At 48.7% G+C, this 23802-nt stretch overlaps 1 protein-coding gene across 2 annotated transcripts; it reads left to right on the top strand.

Annotated features, from left to right (window-relative positions):
* The first annotated feature begins 8380 nt into the window (after positions 1-8380).
* On the top strand, positions 8381-11858 carry LOC128333404 (uncharacterized). 2 transcript variants are annotated; one of them, XM_053268893.1, is made up of 7 exons: positions 8381-8596; positions 8772-8921; positions 9139-9258; positions 9360-9468; positions 9792-9854; positions 10122-10313; positions 10608-11858. In XM_053268893.1, the coding sequence occupies exons 1-6, from the start codon at positions 8510-8512 to the stop codon at positions 10304-10306; spliced, it is 714 nt and encodes a 237-aa protein (XP_053124868.1). In that variant the 5' UTR covers positions 8381-8509; the 3' UTR covers positions 10307-10313; positions 10608-11858. The 2 variants fall into 2 exon arrangements, with proteins under 2 accessions (XP_053124868.1, XP_053124870.1); XM_053268895.1 differs by having other exon boundaries at positions 9792-9851.
* The last annotated feature ends 11944 nt before the right edge of the window (positions 11859-23802 follow it).

Below are 23802 nucleotides of genomic sequence, written 5' to 3' on the forward strand. Positions count from 1 at the left end.
CCAAATGTTGTGTAATACCCATGATCTCACCCGACTGCCCAGGAATAAGCGGAAAGCTGGTTTCTGAGGTTCAGTAGATTCTTGGGTTTGGTTTCCTCTCTGAGCCCAGTTACACGTTGGTAGACACGGTTTTGAGGTGCTAAGGAGCCACCTCCTGCTTTAAGCTCCTCTGTTAAGAAGGACCTCTGGAAGGAGGGTTGACGTTTGGACCCCAGATGCCCTGGAAAGGTCAAGTGGGCACCAGAGCACCCATTCCTCTCTCCATTCTCATCCACAGAAGTCATTCTCAGAGGGCTCCAGGATTCAGACCGTCAACACTGGGAACGAGATCCTGGAAGATGCACATGCCATCAGTTCCCCGAGGAGGTAGAGTTTCTTCTTGAACTTTTGTGTAGGGAAGGTTTTCTGTCCCCCTGCCAGCCTGGATCTGGGATGGATCCAGTGCTGCTGACTGGCAAGAGGTGCAGGGCAGACAAAAATGATGTCTTCATACATTGTGTAGAAGCAGGGGCGTAACTAGTTTGGAGTGGGCCCTGAGACAAGATTCTTAAATGGGCCCCCCCGCCGAGAAATTTTTAAATAATAATAATAATAATAATAATAATAATAATAATAATAATAATATTAATAATTCGATTTCTATACCGCCCTTCCAAAAATGCCTCAGGGCGGTTTACAAAGAGAAAAAGGTGCCTCTTTGCCCCGTAAGCAGGGGGCTTTTATTCTCACATTTCTGTCCTCATTCAAAACATACAAAAAACAGATGTACAAAATTGAGCAAATGAGAAGAGAAGAATTATATGCGAGTAAAACCTTTTTTTAAAGGAGTCAGGAAGTGCATCTTTGGAGGCTCAAATGGATACCTTTCAGGCACAACTATTTCCAAGTCAAAAATTCCTTTTTCATGTGGTGTATTTACAAAACCAAGGATTTGAGCTTGAAGTTCATGTAAGCGACTTCCAGTCTGCCAGCAAGTAATACCCGGTGGTGGCTCTGTGGACAGCAGATGCAGCTCCCTTTTCAATCATGAAGCTCTCTGCATTGTGCTCCGTTTTCGAAGTAGAGCTCTAAGAACGGAGCCAAATTCGCTCAGGGGCGTAGCAAGGTTGGAGTGGGCCCTGAGAAGAGATTTCAAAATGCCCCCCCCCCAAAGTCCAGGGCTTCCACACACCCGAGGCTTCCAAGGATTTAAGTCTGATATTTCAAAATATGTATGCTGCCAAGAAATACATTTCACTGAATACACACACACTTCACAATATATAGTGATATACATTGAATACTATATCTTTGTGCTACTTTTAATGCCTAGAACACACTAGAAACACTCATTATTAAAATGGGCCCCTTGCTGCAGATTAGCAAAGGAGACTTTCAACCATGCAGGGTGAGCCTATGTTTGTTTTCTCAGAATTCTGAACAAATTCAGTCCAGTTTGATTCCAGGAGGTTTTTCACAAGAGGCTTTGAAAGCCCTTTAACACACATCTCCTCTGGAATGGAGGTGCTGCATTCACATGTGGGCCAGATTGACCCTAAGGGGGAAAAATATAAAAGCACAACACATGCGTCACAGTTCTCACTCATGTCTCAGTTCTCACTCAGACCTGGGTTGCAAAACAACTTGAACAGAAGTGTATTTATGAATGAATGAATGAATGAATGAATGAATACATAAATAAATTTGTTCCAGAAGTTTTTGTAATTTCCTGCCATGAAACAAGCCACTTCTAGGACTTTTTAGAGGGTTTTTTTAAGCCAGCAAATTTTCCAATCAGTCTTCAATGAAATATTCAGAGACTTCTCAGTCTCCCCACCCCCCATCCAAGCCCTATGGCAAGCAGATCCCTACCTGGATATAGGGGGCGGGGGGCGGGGTGTGACCACCAAAAGGAATCCACATTCTACCTGGCCAAGGCTGAGCTGTCTGGCCTGGGAAGAAGAGGGTCTGCTGCAGAGAACTGGAGTGGCCACTCTGACTGCCAGCCTTCTTCCTGGGGCTGGCCAGCCTACTCGAATTCAGGCTTCACGGAGGCCTACACGGAGGCCTCCCTGGAAGCCCCGCCCAGCCGCCGATCAGCTGAGAGGCGCCCGGGAGAAAAGCAGCTTGCCTGCTGCTTGGATGGCCGACCAGGAGGACCAGCAGGAGGGAGGGCAAACAGGGCAAGTGGCTGAAGGGTCTTGGGGCTGGGCAGGGGGCAATGGGGAGTCATGGGAGGTGTCTCTGGGGGGCCCCTCAAGGCAGTGGGGCCCCGAGGCGACGGCCTCCCCCGGCCTCATGGTAGTTACGCCCCTGCGTAGAAGCATTCACTCTTCCAAGATGTGGTGGTGATGTCCGCTAGCTTGAAGGGCACAGAGGATAGCTTCCTGGAGGCCTGCCGGATGGCTGTCCCCTATTGGAAGCAGAGTGCTGGGACAGATGCATCTTTGGTCTGATCCAGCAAGGCTCTTCCGAGGTACTCAGGCCATTGTATTTCTTCCTGCAGTGTCTTCACGGTTGAGGAGGATGGATGGTTTCTCCAGACAGTGGACACCGAATGGTCTTGTGAGGTCAGGAAACGATTCCAGTCGCTTTTGTGGATGGGCTGGTGGAGGGGTGAGGGGAGATTGCATCTCCACCGTCAGGAGACAGAGGGGGGTCAGATCCTGAAAGGGGAGGAAATCCAGCTGCTGCATGTTGGCCAGAGGATTACAGTGGGAACGTCGTGGCTAGGGAAGGATTCTGCCACCCTCTGCCTCTCCTTCCAATGGCCACCTTTCTGGGTTGGTGTGCTTTGGATTGGAGGCATCAAACGGCTCCCAAGACCCTGAGACGGGTCAGGAGAGGAGAGGGTCTTCCTGGCAGAGATCCTCCAGGTCTCTTGACTGAAGAGGCATTTCTGTAGAGACAATCCTGGTCCCCTCAGGTAAAAACAGCCCACAGCAGGAGGGATGGCCCTCACTCCGGACTCAGGGGCCCACCTTGTCTTTCCCCTTGAAAAGGCTGACCTAACCCTGTTTCTTGGGGAGAGGAGAGAAGAGGACATGAAGGGGTGGGATCAAGAAGGCTCTCTGGGCCAAACTATTGATGCCAGTGGGTCCCGTTCCTCTTGGTTTCCATTCCCCATGAAAGGAATGCAGAAGAAATGACAAGAAATGACAACAAGCAGTTAGCATTCCATTCTGGAGCTCGCATGCAGTGATGTTTCTGTTAATGGCTGGTTTTGGGGAGGGAAAGAAAGAGATTTCACAGACCTACCTGTCATGCTGTCTTTGGACTAGAGCTCCAGAGTGCAGCCAACTGATTCTGATGGCCCTTTTGAAGGATGGTGGCCAGTTTGCTGACCACAGTAGATCATATCACAATGGAGGTTCATGGTTGGACATAGGATGAAACCAAATGGCCACAAGCATGTGGTGGCTGTGCCCTGGCACTCCCAACCAGTTAGAATTAGAACACATGGTTGCTTTTTAATAAGGTTTTTTTGTCTTTAAAAAAAAATCAAAATAATTTAAAGCAATAAAAATGAACTCAAAGAAAATGTCAGGGGGAAAACTCCCTACCAATCCTAGGCACTAGGAAGATCAGAGTGAGTACACACATTGGAAACCTTTGTCTCATTTGCAGAGTCCTGACATCCAAGAGGCCAAGATCCCAGAAGTCAACACTAGGGATCAGGAGCTGGACGTGGAGAGCTTTGTCAGTTCCCCGAGGTACTCTTTTCTCACCTGGAGGGGCAGCTCTATGGCTCATGGAAGTAGAGGACCTTCCTTAGAAGCCCATGCAAGTTTTTTGGGGGGGAGGTGGTTAGTTTAGCAAGAAGCCAAGGGTGGAGAGAAGCTCCGAGCAGCATGGAGGGTTGTTTCCATGGAGACAGGTGTCTCCATGTCCAGCCCGTGGGCTTCCTGCAGGCATCTGGCTGTCCACTCCTGGAAACAGGGTGTTGGGCTGCATGCCTCATTCATCTCATCAAGCAGAGCTCTTTCTAAGCACTCGTGTTCTGATCTCATGTGTCTTCTTTCTTTCTTTTCTTAGCGTCCAGAGGCCAAGCACCGTGTTGAGGAGGCTGCAAAACACCGCCGCTGACCAAGAGCCATCCCTTGGAGAGGTCAGGAAGCCTCAACATCCAGTCCCTCCCTCGGAAGAACTATGGGTTGGGCGTGTGGGTCCCCCGTGTTGCCCAGGAGTAGAGAGCGTGTGGAATGGCCCCAGTTTTGATGCTGCCGGGTGGGCGGCCATCTTCTGACAGTCGTTTGCTGAAAGCTATGGTAAAGGGACAGCCATGCCCTTAACAACACTGCATCCCAATGGTTACACATTGGGGGTGATAGGATTAAAGAAGATGGCCGCAAGGAGATGGTGGCTATGGCCTTGACTTCTGGTCGAGATCTCACAGTTAAAGGTGGAGCATCCTGTTGCTTTAATGGCAACCATTGAAAAACAGTGACAAATAAATGAAGAATGAATAAAAATACAAAACAATAAGCAAACTCAACCAAACCAATGAGAAATGAACTAATTGGAAAGGGGAAAGAAACGGGAAAGAAAGAGGAAAGGAGACCCAGTTTTGGCATGTTTTTGCACGTGCCTTTAGTGTCCTCACTAAGGAGCCGACTGAAAGCATAAAGTGGACTGGAAGTGGTCTTTTCCAGTCACCAGAGCCATCGGGGCCCCAGCTGAGTGAGGGAGCGCAGCATGTCTTGGGGTGGGGGGAGTTGATGCCTTTCCCCTCTGCTATTTGCATGAGTGCGCGAAAGCCTGAAATCAGCCCGACCGACCTCATTGCGAGGAAGGCGGGCACGAGAGAGGAGCTCTTTTGCCATCTCTCCTGCCAGCCTCCAGCCAGCACGCCGGGGCTCCACAGTGGTTTTTAAGAAAGTTGAAAATCAGGAAAGTGGGAAGAGTTGTGTCCAGAACGGGACGATCCCCTTCCGGCCCACTTCCTGCGTTCAGCTCACCCGGTGATGACCTCTGGAAGGTGCCAGGCTGGCCTTTTCCCTGCTGAAGCCTAGGAAGCTCAATGCGAGGGCCAGAGCAGCCATTTCTCCCCCTTCTCTCCTTCACAGAGTTCTTCCTTCCTGGGGGCCGAGACTCCACCCGCCAGCGTGGAGGACGAGGGGTCGGAAGGGGACTGTGCCACCAGTTCCCCCAGGTACCTTTCTCAGCTGAAGGGCCGCTCCAGGGATCATAGAGGCGGATCACCTTCCCTGGGAACCTTGGTTGATTAGACATGTTCATGGAGGAGAAGCCAGTCGAAGACTATTACCCATGACAGCCAAGGAACCTCCGAATCTCGAGATCTCTCTCTCTCTCTCTCTGAATAAACACACTTTAATGCCACATGTAACCAGGTCTCAAGTGGTTCACAACCAACTAAATAGGCATCTGGCTGTCCACTCTTGGGTTCTGGGCTACACGTGAGATCTACACTACTCGAGATCTCTCTCTCTCTCTCTCTCTCTCTTTCTCTCTATCTATCTATCTATCTGAATAAACACACTTTGATGCCACATGTAACCAGGTCTCAAGTGGTTCACAACCAACTAAATAGGCATCTGGCTGTCCACTCTTGGGTTCTGGGGTACACGTGTCTTTCACTTGATCCACAGGGCATGCATTGATGTTCTTATGCCATGTCTCTCCTTTCTCCTCTCAGAGTCCCGAAGCCAAAGAAGTGGCTCATCAAGAAGATGATGATGAACACCTACACAGTGGAAGACTCGTCCTCCGCGGAGGTCAGAACTGAACCATTTCATCATCCATTTTTTCATGTGAACGGACTCTAGGTTGTGTGTGTGTGTGTGTGTGTGTGAGTGCCCTGTTCCCCAGCTGGAAACAGAACATGGAATGTTTCTAGTTCTAGATGCTGCAGGATGGGAGGGATTGTGATTGGTGGGATGGGAGGAAATGCATCTGAGGCATTGGAAAGGGGGCAAAAATGTGGTGAAAGGCTCTAATGGGCTGAGATGCCAAATGCCTTTTCTACCAAGACGCAGGTCTTATTTTAGAGCAGGATGTCTTCCCAACCATCCCTTGGGCTTGGTTCCTCTCAGAAGCCTCGCAAGGTCAACGGAAGCCCCGGAACACTCCCGTTTCTCTTCTCTCTCCTCCCCAGTGCTCCTCGACGGACGAGGACGACACGATGCATGACATCAGCAGCATCAAGGACGAGGTGTGGGACTCTCCGTTGACCCCTAGTTCGGCCAGGTAGGTACCCTCATCTCAGCTGAGGAGCCAGTCGGGAGCTGGGGGCTTTTAGTGTAGCAAGCAGAAGGCTGCAGGGGACAGGGGCAGCTCCCCCATGTCTGAGCCCCATAGAGGGATGTTTCCTCCGACCTGCTCCCTGAGAAATCTGGAGGGGGAGTTCACCCAAGGAGGCCGATTGGCAGCCGGTGCAAGACAGACACCAGCAAGTCTATTGCTGGCTGTTAGCAGAGGGAGCTCTGAGACCTCCATGCTGTTGGCATGAGCGGGTGTTGGGGAGAAGGAGCAGGGGAGGCTCTTGTCTCGATGCCCCCTTTGAACACTTCCCAGGGCTTCTCAGTGGGGAACGAAAGGCTGGACTTGGGAGATCTCTGGCCTGATGAAGTTCCCCTGCCAGCCACCTCCCAAGGGAGGCGAGATCCTTGCTTAGCATCTCTTTGGGTGCCCGTGTTCTTTTTCAGCTGGCTGCCATCTCCAACAGGACAGTTCTTGGAGCAGCTTTTCTCTCTCCTCTCCTCTCTCAGGAACATCGGTGAAGAGGAAAGAAGAGGACAGCTAGCCCCAGATTGGTTCTCCTCGGTCCATCTGGGAGAGGTAAGGGGTGCAAACCAAGGGTGACTTGACTCCACCCCTCTGCCCCTCCTTTCTTGCACTACACAGGATGGCCTGGCCCTGGGGATTCTCCTGACCCATAACCGTCCCTCGGACTGTGTGCTGAGGCCTGACCCTCCTCTTCTTCGCAGGGGAGAGCAACAAAGAAGATTGGGGACGTCATCCGGAGTGTGGAGTATGCCAGTGAGGTGGAGGAAAGGTTCCCCGAACTCCTGGTGGGCCTGGTCAACAAGATCCTCACCGGCCTGCAGAACACCACCGAGGGAGTTCGGAACCGAGACAGCCATTACCTGCCTCCTGAGTAAGTCATGGCGGTGGGGAAAGCGGGGCCAGCAACTCCTCCTTCCAGCACTCTGGGAGGACAGGCTAGGGTCATTTCTCCCATGTCCCACTCTGATGGGTGAGCAGCATTTCTCGCCTGTTGGGGTCACTCTGGAACGGAGGTCCCCTCCCTCAGCTACACAGAGGAGAGCCCAGAATTTGCAGCCCTCTTGGCTCTGCAGAGATCCTTAAAATGCTTCTGCAGTGTTAAAAAGCCAGCTGTGGGGAAAGTCACTTCAGCCCTGTGGTCTCCCTCCCATGGTCCAACTCAGTCCCTCCACCCTTGACACTCCGCCACGCCGCAAGGAGTCCCTCCCTTGTCCACTGCCTCCACCCTTGACATGGTGATGACAGCAACCTTCTCTTCTCTGCAGGGAGACCGCGCAGATTGTCCGAACCCTGCTGGAGAGGGTGGCACAGGTGACCCCGGAGAAGACCTGCTGGGAATCCCTGTGCTCTCTGCAGAGCTGCCTCCAGGGTGTGGCCTTCTTGGTGAGGTAAGGATGAGTGAATAGGACATTCCTCACGAGGAGTCGGGGCTGGGGTGGTTTGGGTCAGGTCTGCTCTTTCTGGGCCTCCCGCCCAGGACTCAGCAGGGTCTTTTGGTGTTTTGCAGGGCTCTCCTCCAGACACCATCCTCCACAGTGGCCAGGCTGAAGGCATACCTGGCTTCCCTCTTCAGCCTCGATAAAGATCCAGAAGAGCATTCCCTCGCAGAGGTGGCCTTCTTTGTGGAGGTGAGCAGCGTGTTCCTCAGGGTGGGCTTCCCTGAGAGGAGGGTCTGGCCCCAGAGGCTGATGGATGTTTTCCTCCTTTCCCTCTTTTAGCTGCTCCTGAAAGACCAAGACTTTGCTGCCTTAGAGAAGACCTGGACGCTCCTGGTAGCGTGGCTAGTCCACCCCAGCCAGAACATCCGCTACCTGAGCGAAAGGGGTCTTCTCCACATTTATGGAAAGCTGAAGGCGGTGAGTGACATCCCTGGGCATGGAGCATCCCTAGACATGGAGACTCCTCTCTTTGGGGAGCCCTTCTTGAGGCTTGTGCTCCTAGGCATCCCAAGGTATGACAGGAAGATTTCTCCAGTTGGGAGGATTCAGCCTGTGGAACCCTTGCCACAGGATGAAGGAGAAATCCTTAAGGGAATGCATCTCTCAGTGGGAGCCCTGATTCCCCACGTGCTCCAATGCTGCCTTCTCACCCCTCTTGGATGGAGGCCATGCGGCATCAAACACGGACAGCTCTGTGGTCCATTTAGCAGGGGGTAGACTAGCATGTGTTCTCAAGGATCCACCTTTTCCCTCCCTAGGCGAAGAAACCCCAGGATTTTAGTGCTGGGATCCTGGGAGGGCTCAGGACCTCCAGTCTGGAAGCCACTTTGGGGGTCCTGGCCTTCATGGAGCGGCTGAGGCACTGTCCATCAGAACACCAGGCCACGGTGAATGCTGTCCTGGCTGCCCTGTGCCGCCCTCTCTTCCACCACGTGAGTACTTGCACGCCAGCCCTCCGCCCCGGCTCTATGAGGGCCAGCCAACCTGCAGGTTCCGAACGGGTTGGAGAAGGGAAACCAGAAACCCCCTAGAGACCCATGCAAGCTCTTCATCAATTATGGAGGTGAGGAATTCCTCCCTAATAACAACCCCTGTTCTTCTTTTTAGGAGGAGGCTAAGATCCAAAGGGCAGCCATGAGGACCCACCTGGATCTCCTGCAGCACCGCCACCACCATCATGAGGGTACAGAGGAGAACATCACGACCCTCATCGTGGTTCTGATGCATGTGGAGGATGAAGACCTGGAGGTAGCACAGGTGAGAGCCTGTGCCACCCCTACGAAGGTGTTTAGGCTTCCCCAAGTCCAGCCACCCAGTGGTAGGCCCCAGAGTTAGCCTCACGGGGTTGTTGAATCCACGAGCTGTCCTGCTGTGGTTTGGCCCATCCAGGCCCTACTCCTTGAAGCCCCCTAAGAGGTTTCTTGGAATCCCTTGGCAGCCTTTTTCACTCCCATTCCGGTCTTTCTTTTTGCAGGCTGCGAAGGACAATCTGAGACTCCTGGCGGAAGCCCTCCTATGGCACCTGGAGGGCAAGCTGCTGGCGCGGGACTCTTACAGCCTGCAGGAGCTGCTCCACAAGATCGCCAAGCGTCTGGTAAGGGCAGCCCTTCCCTGTCCGTCCCTCGGCTCAAATGGCTCAAGGACCTTTGGGCGATGCTTTGCTCACTCGGGATTTGTCTTTGCTCTTGATCCCAGATTCGGCAGCTCGGCACAGAGGACGCCGTGGAGATGGAGGCCACCAAGATCCTGGGCTTCTTCCGCAGCGAGCAGCCTTCAGTGAGGAGAACGGCTGCCCTGCTGATCGGTAAGCGAAACAAGACTTTTGGGTCTCCCTTAGTGGGTCGTCTTGGTGGGCAAAGGTTCATTCTCTTGGAAGGCACTGCCAGAATGGTGTGGAGGGGCAGGAGCTGTTCCCTCCCCAGGAGGACTGGCCCAGTGAGCGTTAGCGAGGTCTCTTGGCTTAATTTCTTTCCAAGGTGACGTAAGAGTCCCTGGAGGAATGGCTCAATCTGTCAGTGCCAGAGGGAGCAGAGAGGGGAGGACTTCCTCTCCTGAATGATGGGAAGTGGGCTGTCCATGCGCAGGGTCCTGAACTGTGGTCCCATTTCCTTCCACCCTTGTTTTTAGGTCACCTGGTCCACAAAAAGGGCAGCATCCTCACTGAAGGGAACATAGAGACCTTCCATGGTGGTAAGTGCCGGTTTCTGGGTGGGAAGGGGAAGTTTCTGTGAGGGGAGAGGCCTAGATTTAGGGACCACAGAGCTGGAATGGGCCACCTGTCCCCTCAAATGGAAGGTCCCGCTTGCATCCTCAGGGATGCTCAGCAGTAGGCTTTCCCAGAGTGCAGGGGAGAAAGAGTCAGGACTTGCGCCCTCTTGGTGTGGAAATGGTGGGGCTTGGCCAAGGGTGGGGTGATCTCTTCATGCCATTTCTGAACCTTCTCCTTCATCCCTCCAGCGCTGGAGAGCTTGCTTGGCGACCATGACCCCGAGGTCGGGAGTGTTGCCTGCAAGACAGAGAAGATCGTGAAGAAGGCCTTTTCCCTCCACTCCCGGCACGGGCTGCGGGCTGCCGTTCGGCGCTTGTGGGCGGGCTGTAAGAAGAAGAGACACCCGCCAGAGTACGGTGATCTCTCCACCTGACCGACTGGTGAGTAGACCAAGGCAGGGCTTCACTTGAAGGGGCCCCGATGGTTAGGGAGGGGGCTGGGGCTGCAGGAAGGGTGGGCAGGAATCTGGGCAACCCTCCCTCGTGTTGGAATGCCAACTTCGGCCCTTGTGGCTGGTTGTACCAGTAGCCCAAGGGAAAGAGGAAAGATCTCTCTTCCCTCTGGGAAATGAGGACACGGATATTCTGCCAGGAGTCCCTGGTGCTTGGTGGTGTCATGGGGGAGAGTGTGAGAAGACCCCCCATCTCTGAACCAATGTCCTTCTCTCTTTCCAGGAACAACAGCCCCGTGCTCTCCCCTTGAAGATCAGCAGCTGAAGGGAGGTTCAGGAAAGACCGTGCAGCGCAGGGGCCTCCCAGAAGACCTCCTCCAACCGCGTGGACACAAGATCTGTCCACAAGAAGACATCCAGCAGGGAAGTGCAGTTCTGTCTGAGGAGTGAGGGGGAAGCAGGCTCCACTGCCCTGGCCCAAGGAAGCCCCGCCTCTGGGGTGCAGAAGCCCCTCCCCTTGCTTCTGCTGGCAGGCTGTGGGAGGAGGCTACAAGACCACCCTGCCCCCAAGTGGCCCTTTGGAACCATTCTTGGGCTTCCCTTGGGTCCGGGGAGGCTGTGTGGCCCCGGCAGGAGGGCAAGGTCACCGCCTCCCTCCATTCCCACCAGCGGGCCAAGGAGCGCCCCCTCCTCCTTCCACCTTTCTCCCCTTCCCCAGCGGCCTGGCTTCCCCTGGCAGGGGAAGCCCCATCCAGGCATCCGCCCGCTCCCCTGCCGAGGGTGTGCTCCTCCCCCCCTCCACTCCCGCAGCCACGCCTCACTCCCCCCTCCGCTCCCTCCTCCTTCCTCCCAAACCGGTGCAGCAGCAGAGCAGCCTGGGAGAATCTGGGGGCCCCCTGCAGCCCCAGTAGCGCCCCCTGGGGCTGCCCGGTGGCAGGCCAGAGAATCCTCCTCTCCCTCCTGCTCCATGCTGTGGCTGCACAGTGGGGAGCCCGAGGTCAAGCAGAATTCTCTGGCTTGCCCCCCCCTCAACCCCCAGCCCCCTGCCCAATCCCCACTTGCTGGGCTGCCGGAGTGGAAAGGGAGGAGGAGCAGGGCAACCCCACTGACGCTGCTTTGTGCTTCTTGCAGGCTTGTGCTGCTGCTGGGCGGCTGGAGGAGTCGATCCGCCCCAGAAGAGGAGACCAAGTGAACGTGCCTGCAAGGAGCGGGGGTGGGGTAGGGTTGGGGGCTGGCTGGGACTCCCCCCAATTTTGTTTGCCCTGCCATTCCCTTCTTCTGTGTGACCCTGGGCTTCCTCCCTTCCCTCCTTCTCTCCCTCCCTCCTTCTCCCTCCCAGGGGCAGAATGGGCTTTGCTGGTCGCCCTGTTGGGGGCCGAGTAGGAATTTTTGGCTTTCCAACAGATTGGCCAAGATGGAAAGTTTTTTTGCCTACTCCATTCTGTCCTGTTTTGTTTCCTTTAATTAGAAAGTTAAGTGACGACTTGTAACCTATTTAAGTATATGAATAAAGTTGCCACTTTGTTAACAGCTAGTCCTTTCTGAGATCCTCTTTTCTTCTCGTCTCCCTTGGAGCGTTTGTGCCCACAGACTCCCAAGCTCACCTCTTGGCTGAGGGAGACGCTGCTATACTGCTGCAGGTCCATGCAAATGCCTCTTGCTTGGAAGCACTCACTCAGACAATTGGCTTGGATCACTCCAGAGGAGCCCACTTGAGGTTTGCCGCCAATGAGGTTTGCTGAGCACAGGATCCTGGGAGCAAGCTGCACCTTCCAATCGAGTGCCCGGAAAGCACAGCCTTGGCAAGGCCTGGCAAGCTTACAAACCAACACTGACTGCCTCCAATACAGCCAAATAGGAAATGTGATTCCATTCCAGTGATTAAAAAGTCCTGCCAAATATGAAATGCCATTTGTGCAGGAACAAGGCCTTGACCTCCTCTTGTGCTCTTCACATTTCTGTTTTGAATGCGTATTTGCTTCCTTCCTGTGCTCTGTAAGAAGAAGCTGGCAGGGATCAAGAGTTCACAGCTCCCGTTTGACAGTTTGGTCTGGTTGGGGAAAGAGTCCTGCTGTTTGGTTTTTGGAGGGAGGAGAGGGTTGGATTGCATTGGTTTGGTGTTTTTTTTAAATGGGGGGAGCTCGCTTTTATTTTGATTGGTTTGTTTGTTTGTTTTTTCAAATTCAATTTTTATTATTTTTAACAATATTAATATGTCATTGATTACAAATAGACAAAAGTGGACTTCCCGCACACATCTCTTCGTGAATCATCAGCTATAAAGTTTACGCTTGCTATAATAATAATTCAAAACATAAATTTAAATCCTTACAAACACAGCTAACCTATCCAACCTGCAGGTTATTTTTACTAAATTTCGAACCCTGCTGTAAAGTCCATAGTAGGAAAATAGTTCTTTAGATACAACAAGAATGGTTTCCAATCTTCTTTGAAGCATTCCAAATTTTGGTCTCTTATTAGTGTTGTAAGTTTTGCCATCTCCGCATATTCCAAAAATTTGATCAGCCAATCTTCTTTTGAAGGCACTTCATTACTCTTCCATTTCTGTGCATATATAATTCTAGCCGCCGTCGAAGCGTACACAAAAAGCGTTGAATTAGTTGTAGAAATTGCACCTTCTATTATTCCCAGCAGGAAGGATTCTGGCCTCTTAGGAAATGACATTTTAAATATTTTCTTTAACTCATTATATATCATCTCCCAATATGCTTTAGCCTTCCCACAGGTCCACCACATAGGAAAAAAAGTGCCTTCAGACTGTCCACACTTCCAACATTTGTTTGATACATTTTTATACATTAATGCCAATTTTTGGGGTGTCAAATACCATCTATACATCATTTTGTAATAATTTTCTTTTAAAGCATAACATGCAGTCAATTTTAAATCGGTTAGTTTCGGAAAATTGGAGGGGGGGAAGAGAATAAAAGGAGGCTCGCCTGCAGCAGAAAGTTAGTGAAAGCTGGAGGAAGAGTTTAAAATTGGCGCTAAAGCTGGAATTAGAGCTGACTAGGAGTAAGACCTTGAGGCTATTCACATGATAGTCCTGGGATGCGGAGGGCGGGCAGTGGGGTAGGCAGAGTCCAACTCATCTTCCCCCCAGATGATTCTTCTGCTTTTCTTCAGGTATACTACCATGCGCTCACATGATCCTCACTGCTCCCAGCAGTGTGGGTCTTTGGAGGCTGGGATGACACATCCCAACCTTTGGATATCCCACAATGCATAGTGTGTCGAGCGTGGTGCATTGGGGGATAGGAACATACGAAGCTGCCAGTCAGACCATTGGTCCATCTAGCTCAGTATTGCCTACACAGACTGGCAGCAGCTTCTCCAAGGTTGCAGGCAGGAATCTCTCTCAGTCCTATCTTGGAGATGCTGCAAGGGAGGGAACCTGGAACCTCGATGCTCTTCCCAGAGCGGCTCCATCCCCTGATGGGGAATCTCTTACAGTGCTCACACTTCTAATCTCCCATTCAAATGAAACCAGGGCAGACCCTGCTCAGCTAAGGGGGGAAGACACGCTTGCTACCAAAAGACCAGCTCTCCTCTCCTCTGAGACGGGTGCTCTAGGCACCCATCTCTGTGTGCACTCAGGCAACAAGCAGCCCGAGCACCCATCTGATCCAAGTGCCAGAGTAAAGGGCACGCTCGCACCCTAAACTTTGTCTAAAGGCGGGGCTTCAAAGTGGGGTTAGGCGGGCCAGCAGCACCGTGAGCCATAGGGATGCCTGCGCTGCAGACGAGCAGCCTGGGTTAAACTGCTTCTGGGAACCGTCTTCCTGAGAAACATAGCTAGAACAGTGAAGAGGGAAGCAGATGCATGAGAAAACTGGCCCCCACCCCCACCATGATCAATTAAGAGCAGAGAGCTGGAAATCACGCAGCTGGAATTGCATCTGCTTTGCTCGCAGAAGGTCCCAGGTTTGATCCCTGTTGTCTCCTAAATCTCCTTCCTTGCAATTTCAACCCATGGAATTTCTAATCCAATTTCTAATCCAATCCTCGGGGGCAACAGAGAAAAGCTGCCTGTGACCTTGGAGAGCTGCTTCCAGTCAGAATAGACAATATTGTGCCAGAAAGCTCTGAGCCAGGCGGACCCAGGGTCTGACTTGGTATAAGGCAACTTCCTATGTTTCTACTGGGGGCAGGACCAGAGTTGTGAAGGCCTGGAAGGATGGTCTTCAAATACCCAGAAGATCATGGAAGGAGGAGGGAGGAGTTCAAGAGATGCATCATGACATTTCACAACAGAAACGGAAGAGGAGCAATGTGATATCCATTGTGAAGCACTAAAAAGGACTGTAGAAATGATAAATTCTGAGTGTGTTTTCTCTTACGCAAACTACCTGCCTTCCCTTGGCACATTATAGTTGCTGCACAAGGGTGTGGTCTGGTTTCGTTGCACATCTCGACTGTATGCTTGAAAGCTAACTCATCATTCTAAGGAAAGGGGTCCTCATATTTGGGTCTCCAGATGATACTGAACTACAACATCCCTGGCCACCATGGCCTTATAGAAGAAGGAACAGACTGGTTCTCTGTTGCTCCTGAGGGCTGGGCTACTAGAATCCATGGGTTGAAATGGCAAGGAAGCAGATTTAGGCTAGGCATTAGGAAGAATTTCTTCATTCTGCCTTTGTATGTAGTCCGGAAACATCAGTTAGTTCAGAATGCGGCTGCCAGATTGGTCTCTGGGGCAACCCGGAGAGACCATATGATGCCTGTTTTGAAACAGTTACATTGGCTGCCAATATGTTTCCGGGAAAAATACAAAGTGCTGGTTATTACCTTGAAAGCCCTGAACGGCTTGGGTCCAAGATATCTTAGAGAGCGCCTTCTTTTACATGATCCCCACCGCACGTTAAGGTCATCTGGGGAGGTCCGTCTCCAGTTGTCACCGGTTCGTTTGGTGACGACTCAGAGGGGGGCCTTCTCTGTAGCTGCTCCTGGACTGTGGAATGCACTCCCAGCAGAAATTGGTAATCTTGATTCTTTGCTGACCATCAAGAGAGCCCTTAAAACCCATCTGTTTGGCCTGGCCTTTCAGGGATTTTAATCAGTTTTTTATTGTTTTAATGTTAACCTGGTTTTCAGGGTTTTAATTGTTTTGATAGTTTAATTGTTTTTTAAGTTGTTTTAAATTGGTAACAATATTTGTATCTCTGCTTTAATTGTTTTTAATGTTTTCTGTTTTAATTGTAAACCGCCCTGAGCCATTTCGGAAGGGCGGTATAAAAATCAAATCAAATCAAATCAAATCAATAAACAAACAAATAAATAATTGTAAGAGCTGTTCGACAGCGAAGCAGTCTCCCTCATGCAGTGGTAGGCTTTCCTTTGCTGGAGGTTTTCAAACAGAGGCTGGACAGGCATCTGTCTGAGCTGCTGTAGCAGTTTCCTGCACGGAGTAGGGGACTGAAGAACTCTAAGGTACCTTCCAACTCTGACATTCTATGATCCTGTGATTCCATGGGAGTTGTACATAGGAAGCTGTCTTATACCAAGCCGGACCATTGGTCTGCTTAGCTCACTATTGTCTATACGTGTTGGAGATGGAGTTCCAGTGCATCGATCTTTTGCACCAACAAACCAAACTAGGGGCATTGGGATCAGAGGGAGCTAGTCAGGGTCTCCTCACCTGTCTCTGCTTGCCTCTACTCTATGAACCCTGCTTTGACTCCTCAGGTACCTCCTGTGGTGAGTCAATCTTCTTTGTTTCCTCCTAGAGAGATGATGGAGACATATCCCCCTCTCTCTCCCTGATTGATTGATTGATTGATTGATTAAGTGCTGTCAAGTCAGTGTCGACTCTTAGCGACCACATAGATAGATTCTCTCCAGGATGATCTGTCTTCAACTTGGCCTTTAAGGTCTCTCAGTGGTGCATCCATTGCTGTCGTGATCAGATCCATCCACCTTGCTGCTGGCCATTTTCTTCTCTTGCCTTCAGCTTTCCCCAGCATTATGGACTTCTCAAGGGAGCTGGGTTTTCGCATAATGTGTCCAAAGTATGATAGTTTGAGCCTGGTCATTTCTGCCTTGAGTGAAAATTCTGGATTGGTTTGTTCTGTGATCCATTTGTTTATTTTCCTGGCTGTCCATGGTATCCTCAAAAGTCTTCTCCAGCACCAAAGTTCAAAAGTGTCAATACTTTTTCTATCTTGCTTCTTAAAAATCCAGCTTTTGCATCCACAGAGTGTCACGGGGAAAACAATTGTCCAAACTATTCTAATCTCTGTAGGTATAGACACGTCATGGCATCTAAATATCTTTCCCAAGGCCTTTATTACAACTCTGCCAAGTGCTAGTTGAATAAATGATGATGATGATGATGATGATGATGATGATGATGATGATGCTTAGTACTGCAAGACCAGGTCTCCTTCTCAAACAACTTCTGGGAATCCAAATTTAAGAAGAATTTAAGAACGCACCTAACTTGGACGCTCTCTGCCCTGAAACTTCCCACGTGGACAATTTGGTGTATTAGCATCATTTTCGGTATTGTGGGCCGCCTCCCCCTCTTCAGATTGCAGGTAAGATTTCATTCATTCATTCATTCATTTGATTTTTATACCACCCTTCCAAAAATGGCTCAGGGTGGTTTACACAGAGGAATAATAAATAACTAAATAAGATGGATCCCTGTCCCCGAAGGGCTCACAATCTAAAAAGAAACATAAGATAGACACCAGCCAAAGTCACTGGAGGGATGCTGTGCTGGGGATGGAGAGGGCCATTTACTCTCCCCCTGCTAAATAAAGAGAATCACCACGGTAAAAGGTGCCTCCTTGCCTAGTTAGCAGGGTATTGCTCATGCTCTTCCCCAGGGAAAAAACCACACATTTATTCTATGCAGAAACCACATGCTTTTTAAAAAACAAAAACAAGTTTTACCACAAGCAAGCATTGTGTAAGACTATGTGTAAGACAAATCATATGATATTTATTTAGACTGCCTTCCTGCCTTCCTACTGTCCACCACCCTCTTGCCATTTTAAGCAAATCCAGACTCACAGTTTCATCAAAAATGTCCAGGTGTTCAGTTTTAAACATTTCCCCCCTCCGTTTCAAAACACTTAGGACTTCACTGTGAATATAGGAACTTAGGAACATCGGAAGCTGCTCTATATTGAGTCAGGCCCTTGGTCCATCTAGCTCAGTATTGTCTACACAGACTGGCAGCAGCTTTTCCAAGGTTACAGGCAAGGGTTTCTCTCAGCCCTAAAATCTTGTCCTAAAAAATAATAATAATAATTTTGTCCTGTCTTGGAGATGCTGCCAGGGAGGGAATGTGGAACCTTCTGCATGCAGTTTTCAAACATTATTCCCTAAAGAAGCATTTTATTGTCCCTTGGACTGTGTTAGGGATGGGGCTGTATTTCAGTGGTAGAGTATCAGTTTAAAGATGCTGAAGGTCCCAGGTTCAATCCCTGGCATCTACAGGGAGAGCTGGGGAAAACTCTTGCCTGAAACTCTGGAGTGCCACTGCCAGACAGAACAGACAATATTGAGATAGATTGGGGTTCCCAACAGGGGGTACTAGTACCCCTAGGGGTACTTCAAAGGCTATCGGAAGAGCCAGCGTGGTGTAGTGGTTAGAGTGCTGGACTAGGACCGGGGAGACTTGAGTTCAAATCCCCATTCAGCCAGGAGACTAGCTGGGTGACTCTGGGCCAGTCGCTTCTCCCTCAGCCTAACTTACTTCACAGGGTTGTTGCGAAGAGAAACTTAAGTATGTAGTACACTGCTTTGGGCTCCTTGGAGGAAGAGAAGGATATAAATGTTAATCATCATCATCATCATCATCATTATTATTATTATTAATTATTTATTATTATTACAAGAAGGTCTCACCAGAGGAGCCAGACAAAGAGTGCCTCTCCCGTCAACAATATAGTGAGATGTAACTTTAATAAATTTATACCGGATTGGTCGTCGCCTGGGTCAACAAGGACCGCGCCAGGTGCTATAGTCCCTGGACATCTGGTGGCAAGTGGGCTACAGGACACAGGATCTTCAGTTGAGCAACCAGGGCTGGAGACAGCAAAGCTACTGGAAGAAACGTCGCTTAACCGAAAAAAATATACAAAAAATGCCAACAAGGAAATAATGATCTGCTATTACAAGTCTAGTCCAACTTGAAGAGGTTATTTAAAAAGAATGTACCAAATTTGGAAAGAGAAGCATCCAGATACAGAAATAATAGAAAAAAGGCTAGCAGACCAGAGAAGATTCAGAATAAGAAATAAAGTATTCACAGGAGTTGAGCTGGAAGAACTGCAAAGAGCAACACAGGCTCAAGATATGGAAGAAGAATTACCACCAACTGAAGCAGTTGCTCAGGCACAGATGGAGGAGGTGTTGGAAATAGAGGATACCACCGTTGCTGGACTGTTTCAAAATCAAAACCAGGCAACCTCCCCTTTGCCTTCACCTCAAAAACCCAAATGCCGTTTAACAGGAAAGCAACAAGAACTAAAGCAAAAAATAACTGAGCACATGAAGCAAACAACCACCAGGGTTCGACTTCCCGCTCTAAAAACAGTTGCCAAAAAACAACTTGCTCAGGCATTAAAAGATGTCAATGCTGCACTTGCAGAAATAACAACCAAGAATTTGCAAGAAACAAACCAACTCATGTACAGTGCAGCAACAATAACAACACAAGAGCTCGGATAGAAGATCAGTGGACCTGTCAAAAAAGAAAGCAGTACATCACCTAAATGGAAGATTTGATTAGAAAATACAATCTCCAGGCTTAGATCAGATGCTAGTAAATTGAAAGATATGCCAGACAAGAAGCTGAAGAATGAAAACACCAAACAGTATCGGATCCAAAAATACCACCTAGATTCAAGGAAAATTAGAGAAGTCCTGGAAATAATAAAGCAGCAAATAACAGCAGTGTCAAAGAAGATTAGCAGATATGAAGCCAGAATTACACAACACAGGCAGAATCTCCAATTCCAGTCGAATCAGAGACGTTTCTACCAAAGCATAGAAGGAGAAACTGCAAGAAATGTAGAAACGCCAAATAAAGAAGAAACAGTGCAATTCTGGCGGAAATTATGGGACAATCCAATAGATTATAATAAAAAAGCAGGCTGGATGAAAGAAGTCAAAAAATGTAACCAACAAATGCAAGATCTAATAATAATACCAGAATTAATCAGTGAAAGAGCAAAGAAAATTAAAAATTGGACTGCGCCAGGCGACGATGAACTGCATGGCTTCAGGCTTAAACACCTAACAAGCCTTCATAAACAACTATCAAAACAGTTCAATCACATTTTGCAAGGAGGTGATATTGAACAATGGCTAACAACTGGGAAAACTCATCTCATCATGAAAGACCCAGCAAAAGGTGCAGTTCCAAGTAATTATAGACCGATAACCTGCCTGCCAACCATGTTCAAATTATTAACTGGAATAATAGCAGATGAAGTGATGCAACACTTATTAACTAACAAACAGCTTCCAGTTGAACAGAAAGGAAATTGCCTGAACACCAGAAGCACAAAAGACCAGCTGCTGATTAACAAAATGATTTTAGAAAACTGCAAGAGAAGAAAAACCAATCTAAGTGTTGCATGGATTGACTACAAGAAAGCCTTCGATTCATTGCCTCACACATGGATACTAAAATGTTTAGAAACAACTGGTGTCAGCCAAAACATTCAGATATTTATTTAAAAAGCAATGAGCATGTGGAGTACACAGTTAACAATCAATGGCGAGGCACTTGTAGAGGTTAGCATTAGAAGAGGCATTTTCCAAGGGGACTCACTATCCCCTCTATTGTTTGTAATCTCCATGACCCCACTTTCACAAATACTAAACAAAAGAAGCCTCAGATACCAAACATCTAAAACATCCAGTAAAATCAACCATCTGCTGTACATGGACGATCTGAAGCTGTATGGAAAGTCCCAGTCAGAAATCGAATCACTGCTAAACACTGTCCGTATATTCAGTAGCGATATAGCAATGGAGTTTGGACTAGACAAGTGTGCTGCACTAATAATGAACAGAGGGAAAATAAGAAAAACAGAAGGAATAGAACTGCCCAATAGAAGCAAGATCAAGAACCTGGAAGAGAAAGAACCTTACAAATACTTGGGCATTCTCCAGGCTGATAACATCGCACACGCTGAAGTTAAAAGAAAAATGGGAAGTGAATACATCAGGAGAGTCAGAAAAATCCTCAAGTCCATACTCAATGGCGGGAACATCATACAAGCCATAAACACCTGGGCTATACCTGTTATGAGATACACTGCAGGAATGATAGACTGGACCCAGGCAGAGCTAGAGACGCTAGATCGTAAGACCAGGAAAATCATGACCATCAATCGTGCTCTGCACCCCCACAGTGATGTAGATAGGCTCTACCTCCCTCGCAGCTCAAGTGGAAGAGGAATGCTGCAAGTCCATCAAACAGTAGAGGAGGAGAAAAGAGACCTTGAAGAATATATAAGGGACAGTGAAGAAGATGCACTTCAAATGGTCAAGAACGCACAACTATTCAACACCAATGAAACAAAACAGGCCTACCAGAAAGAACAAGTCAAGAACCGAGCAGAAAAATGGAGAAATAAGCCCCTGCATGGTCAATATTTACACAATATAAGTGGAAAATCAGACATCACCAAGACCTGGCAATGGCTTAAGAATGGCAACTTGAAGAAAGAAACAGAGGGTTTAATACTGGCTGCACAAGAACAGGCACTAAGAACAAATGCAATAAGAGCCAAAGTCGAAAAATCCACAACAAACAGCAAGTGCCGCCTTTGTAAAGAAGCAGATGAAACAGTGGACCACCTGATCAGCTGTTGTAAGAAGATCGCACAGACTGACTACAAACAAAGGCATGACAAGGTAGCAGGGATGATACACTGGAACATCTGCAAAAAATACAAGCTACCTGTAGCCAAAGATTGGTGGGACCATCAAATTGAAAAAGTTGAAGAAAATGAAGATGTAAAAATATTATGGGACTTCCGACTACAAACAGACAAACATCTGCCACACAATACACCAGATATCACTGTAGTCGAGAAGAAAGAAAAACAAGTGAAAATAATCGACATAGCAATACCAGGGGATAGCAGAATAGAAGAAAAAGAAATAGAAAAAATAAAATAAGAAAATACAAACATCTACAAACTGAAATTGAAAGGCTGTGGCAGAAAAAGACCAAAATAATCCCAGAGGTAATTGGCGCCCTGGGTGCAGTTCCAAAAGACCTTGAAGAGCACCTCAACACCATAGGGGCCACAGAAATCACCATCAGCCAATTACAAAAAGCAGCTTTACTGGGAACAGCCTATATTCTGCGACGATATCTATAACGATTGACAATAAAATTCTGGCATCCCAGGTCCTTGGGAAGGACTCGATGTCTGGATAAAACAAACCAGTCAATAACACCTGTCTGACTGTGTAAACAAGAAATAATAATAATAATAATAATATTTTCCCTTCTATGGAGTGAAAGCAGCTACTCTGGTGAGAACGCAGGTGGAAGGATGGGAAGGAATGGAGCAGCTCCGTCCAAGTGGCCACTGCAAAAGCAGGAGCATAACAAGGTTGGAGTGGGCCCAGAGACGAGGTTTTACAATGGGCCCCTCGCTGATTGGTTGGTTGGTTGGTTGGTTGGTTTACACATTTCACAATATATAGTGCACTCACACTCACATCCCCAATATGTATCACATCCCCTAACCGTCCTGAGCCATTTTGGAAGGGCGGTATATAAATCAAATAAATAATAATATGAATATGGTGAATATTTATAAAGTTATATTTATATCTATTACTATATAGTTATATTTGTATCTATAACTATATATAGTTACAAATATAACTAAATTTATATAGTTCTATAGTTCACTGCCAGAACTATGATCTCAGGGAACTAATGGTGAAGTTCCAGATTTGTTTCTGGTTGATTATGCAGCCTTGTTCTATCTACCTGTCTATCTATCTATCTATCTATCTATCTATCTATCTATCTATCTATCTATCTATCTATCTATCTATCTATCCATCCATCCATCCATCCATCCATCTATGCAGATAGTCTCCCCCAAGCGCCAGAGCTGTGTGTGTGTTGGGGGGGGTCTTTTAGCTGGTCTTCTATAGGCTATCGAAGCTACTTCCTTGGAGACAGGGCAAGAAATGTCAAAGAGGGCTCTCACAGATGGAGCGGGCATTGCACAGAATGCTGTTTAATGCAGGGACCAACAACCATCACGTTTGCTGGGAGCGTGGGGGGGGGCGTTGGGGGGGGTCAGCACAAAAGGAGAATGTCCCATCTGTCCCAATTGTATCCAAGAAGGCTTCCCTCTCGCCATCATCATCGGCTGTCAAAGTCAAAGATCCAGCTGGCCACTTGATTCCTTAAGCAAACAGGCAGCCTTCGGATGCTCTTTCTCTCCCCCTCCCTCTTAGGTCCAGAGGCAGGCAGGTTTAGCTTGAGGCTTGTTTAGCTGAAAATTGATGGTTGGAGAGAAGCAATGGTTTTTGAGAGATTGGCTGCTGGTTTTTGAACTAACTTAAGTTTCCAAACTGCGTACAAAGGCAGCCCCACGTAGAGCGCATTGCAATAGTCAAGCCTGGAGGTTACCAGCTGATGCACCACTGTTTTGAGATTGTTCTCTTCAAGGAATGGACGCAGCTGGTGAATCAACCCAAGCTGTTGGAAGGCACTCCTGGCCATAGCCTCCACCTGAGATACCAGGGTGAGGCTTGGGTCCAAGGGTACTCCCAAGCTGCATACCTGTTCCTTTTGGGGGAGTGTAACCCTCACCCAGGACAGGAAGATCTAACTCATCCTTCAGATTCTGAGTGCCTACAATGAGCACCTCCGCCCATTACTGCCTGTAGGCAGGCATTTAGGGAATGAATGCCATTTCCTGATGATGGTGGTGGTGGTGGTGATGACAAGGAGAAATAGATGACAAGCATCCTGATAACACCCTGCACCAAATCTGATGATCTCACCCAGCGGTTTCATGTCGATATTAAAAAGCACTGGTGACAGAATGGAGCCCTCTAAACTCCATAGCCAGCTCTAAAGCCAGTTTGAAATGGGTCTAGATAATCAGTTTTCTCCAAAACTGTCTGGAGTTGGTAGGCCACCACTCTCTCAGTCACCTTGCCCAACCATGGGAGATTGGAGACTGGCCTGTAACTAGCCATCGCTAAGGGATCCAGGGAAGGTTTCTTAAGAAGTGGTCTATCTATTGCCCCTCCTCCAAACAAGGGGTACTCCCTCAGCGATGCATGAATGATATTAACGAGGCCACCTCCAACAATCTCCTTGCTAGATAGAAGCAGCCAAGTTGTAGGAACACAGGAAGCTGCCATATACTGAGTCAGGCCATTGTACCATCCAGCTCAGTACTGTCTACACAGACTGGCAGCGGCATCTCCAAGGTTGTAGTCAT

Source organism: Hemicordylus capensis, chromosome 7 (genome assembly GCF_027244095.1).
Source record: "Hemicordylus capensis ecotype Gifberg chromosome 7, rHemCap1.1.pri, whole genome shotgun sequence".
NCBI lineage: Eukaryota > Metazoa > Chordata > Lepidosauria > Squamata > Cordylidae > Hemicordylus > Hemicordylus capensis.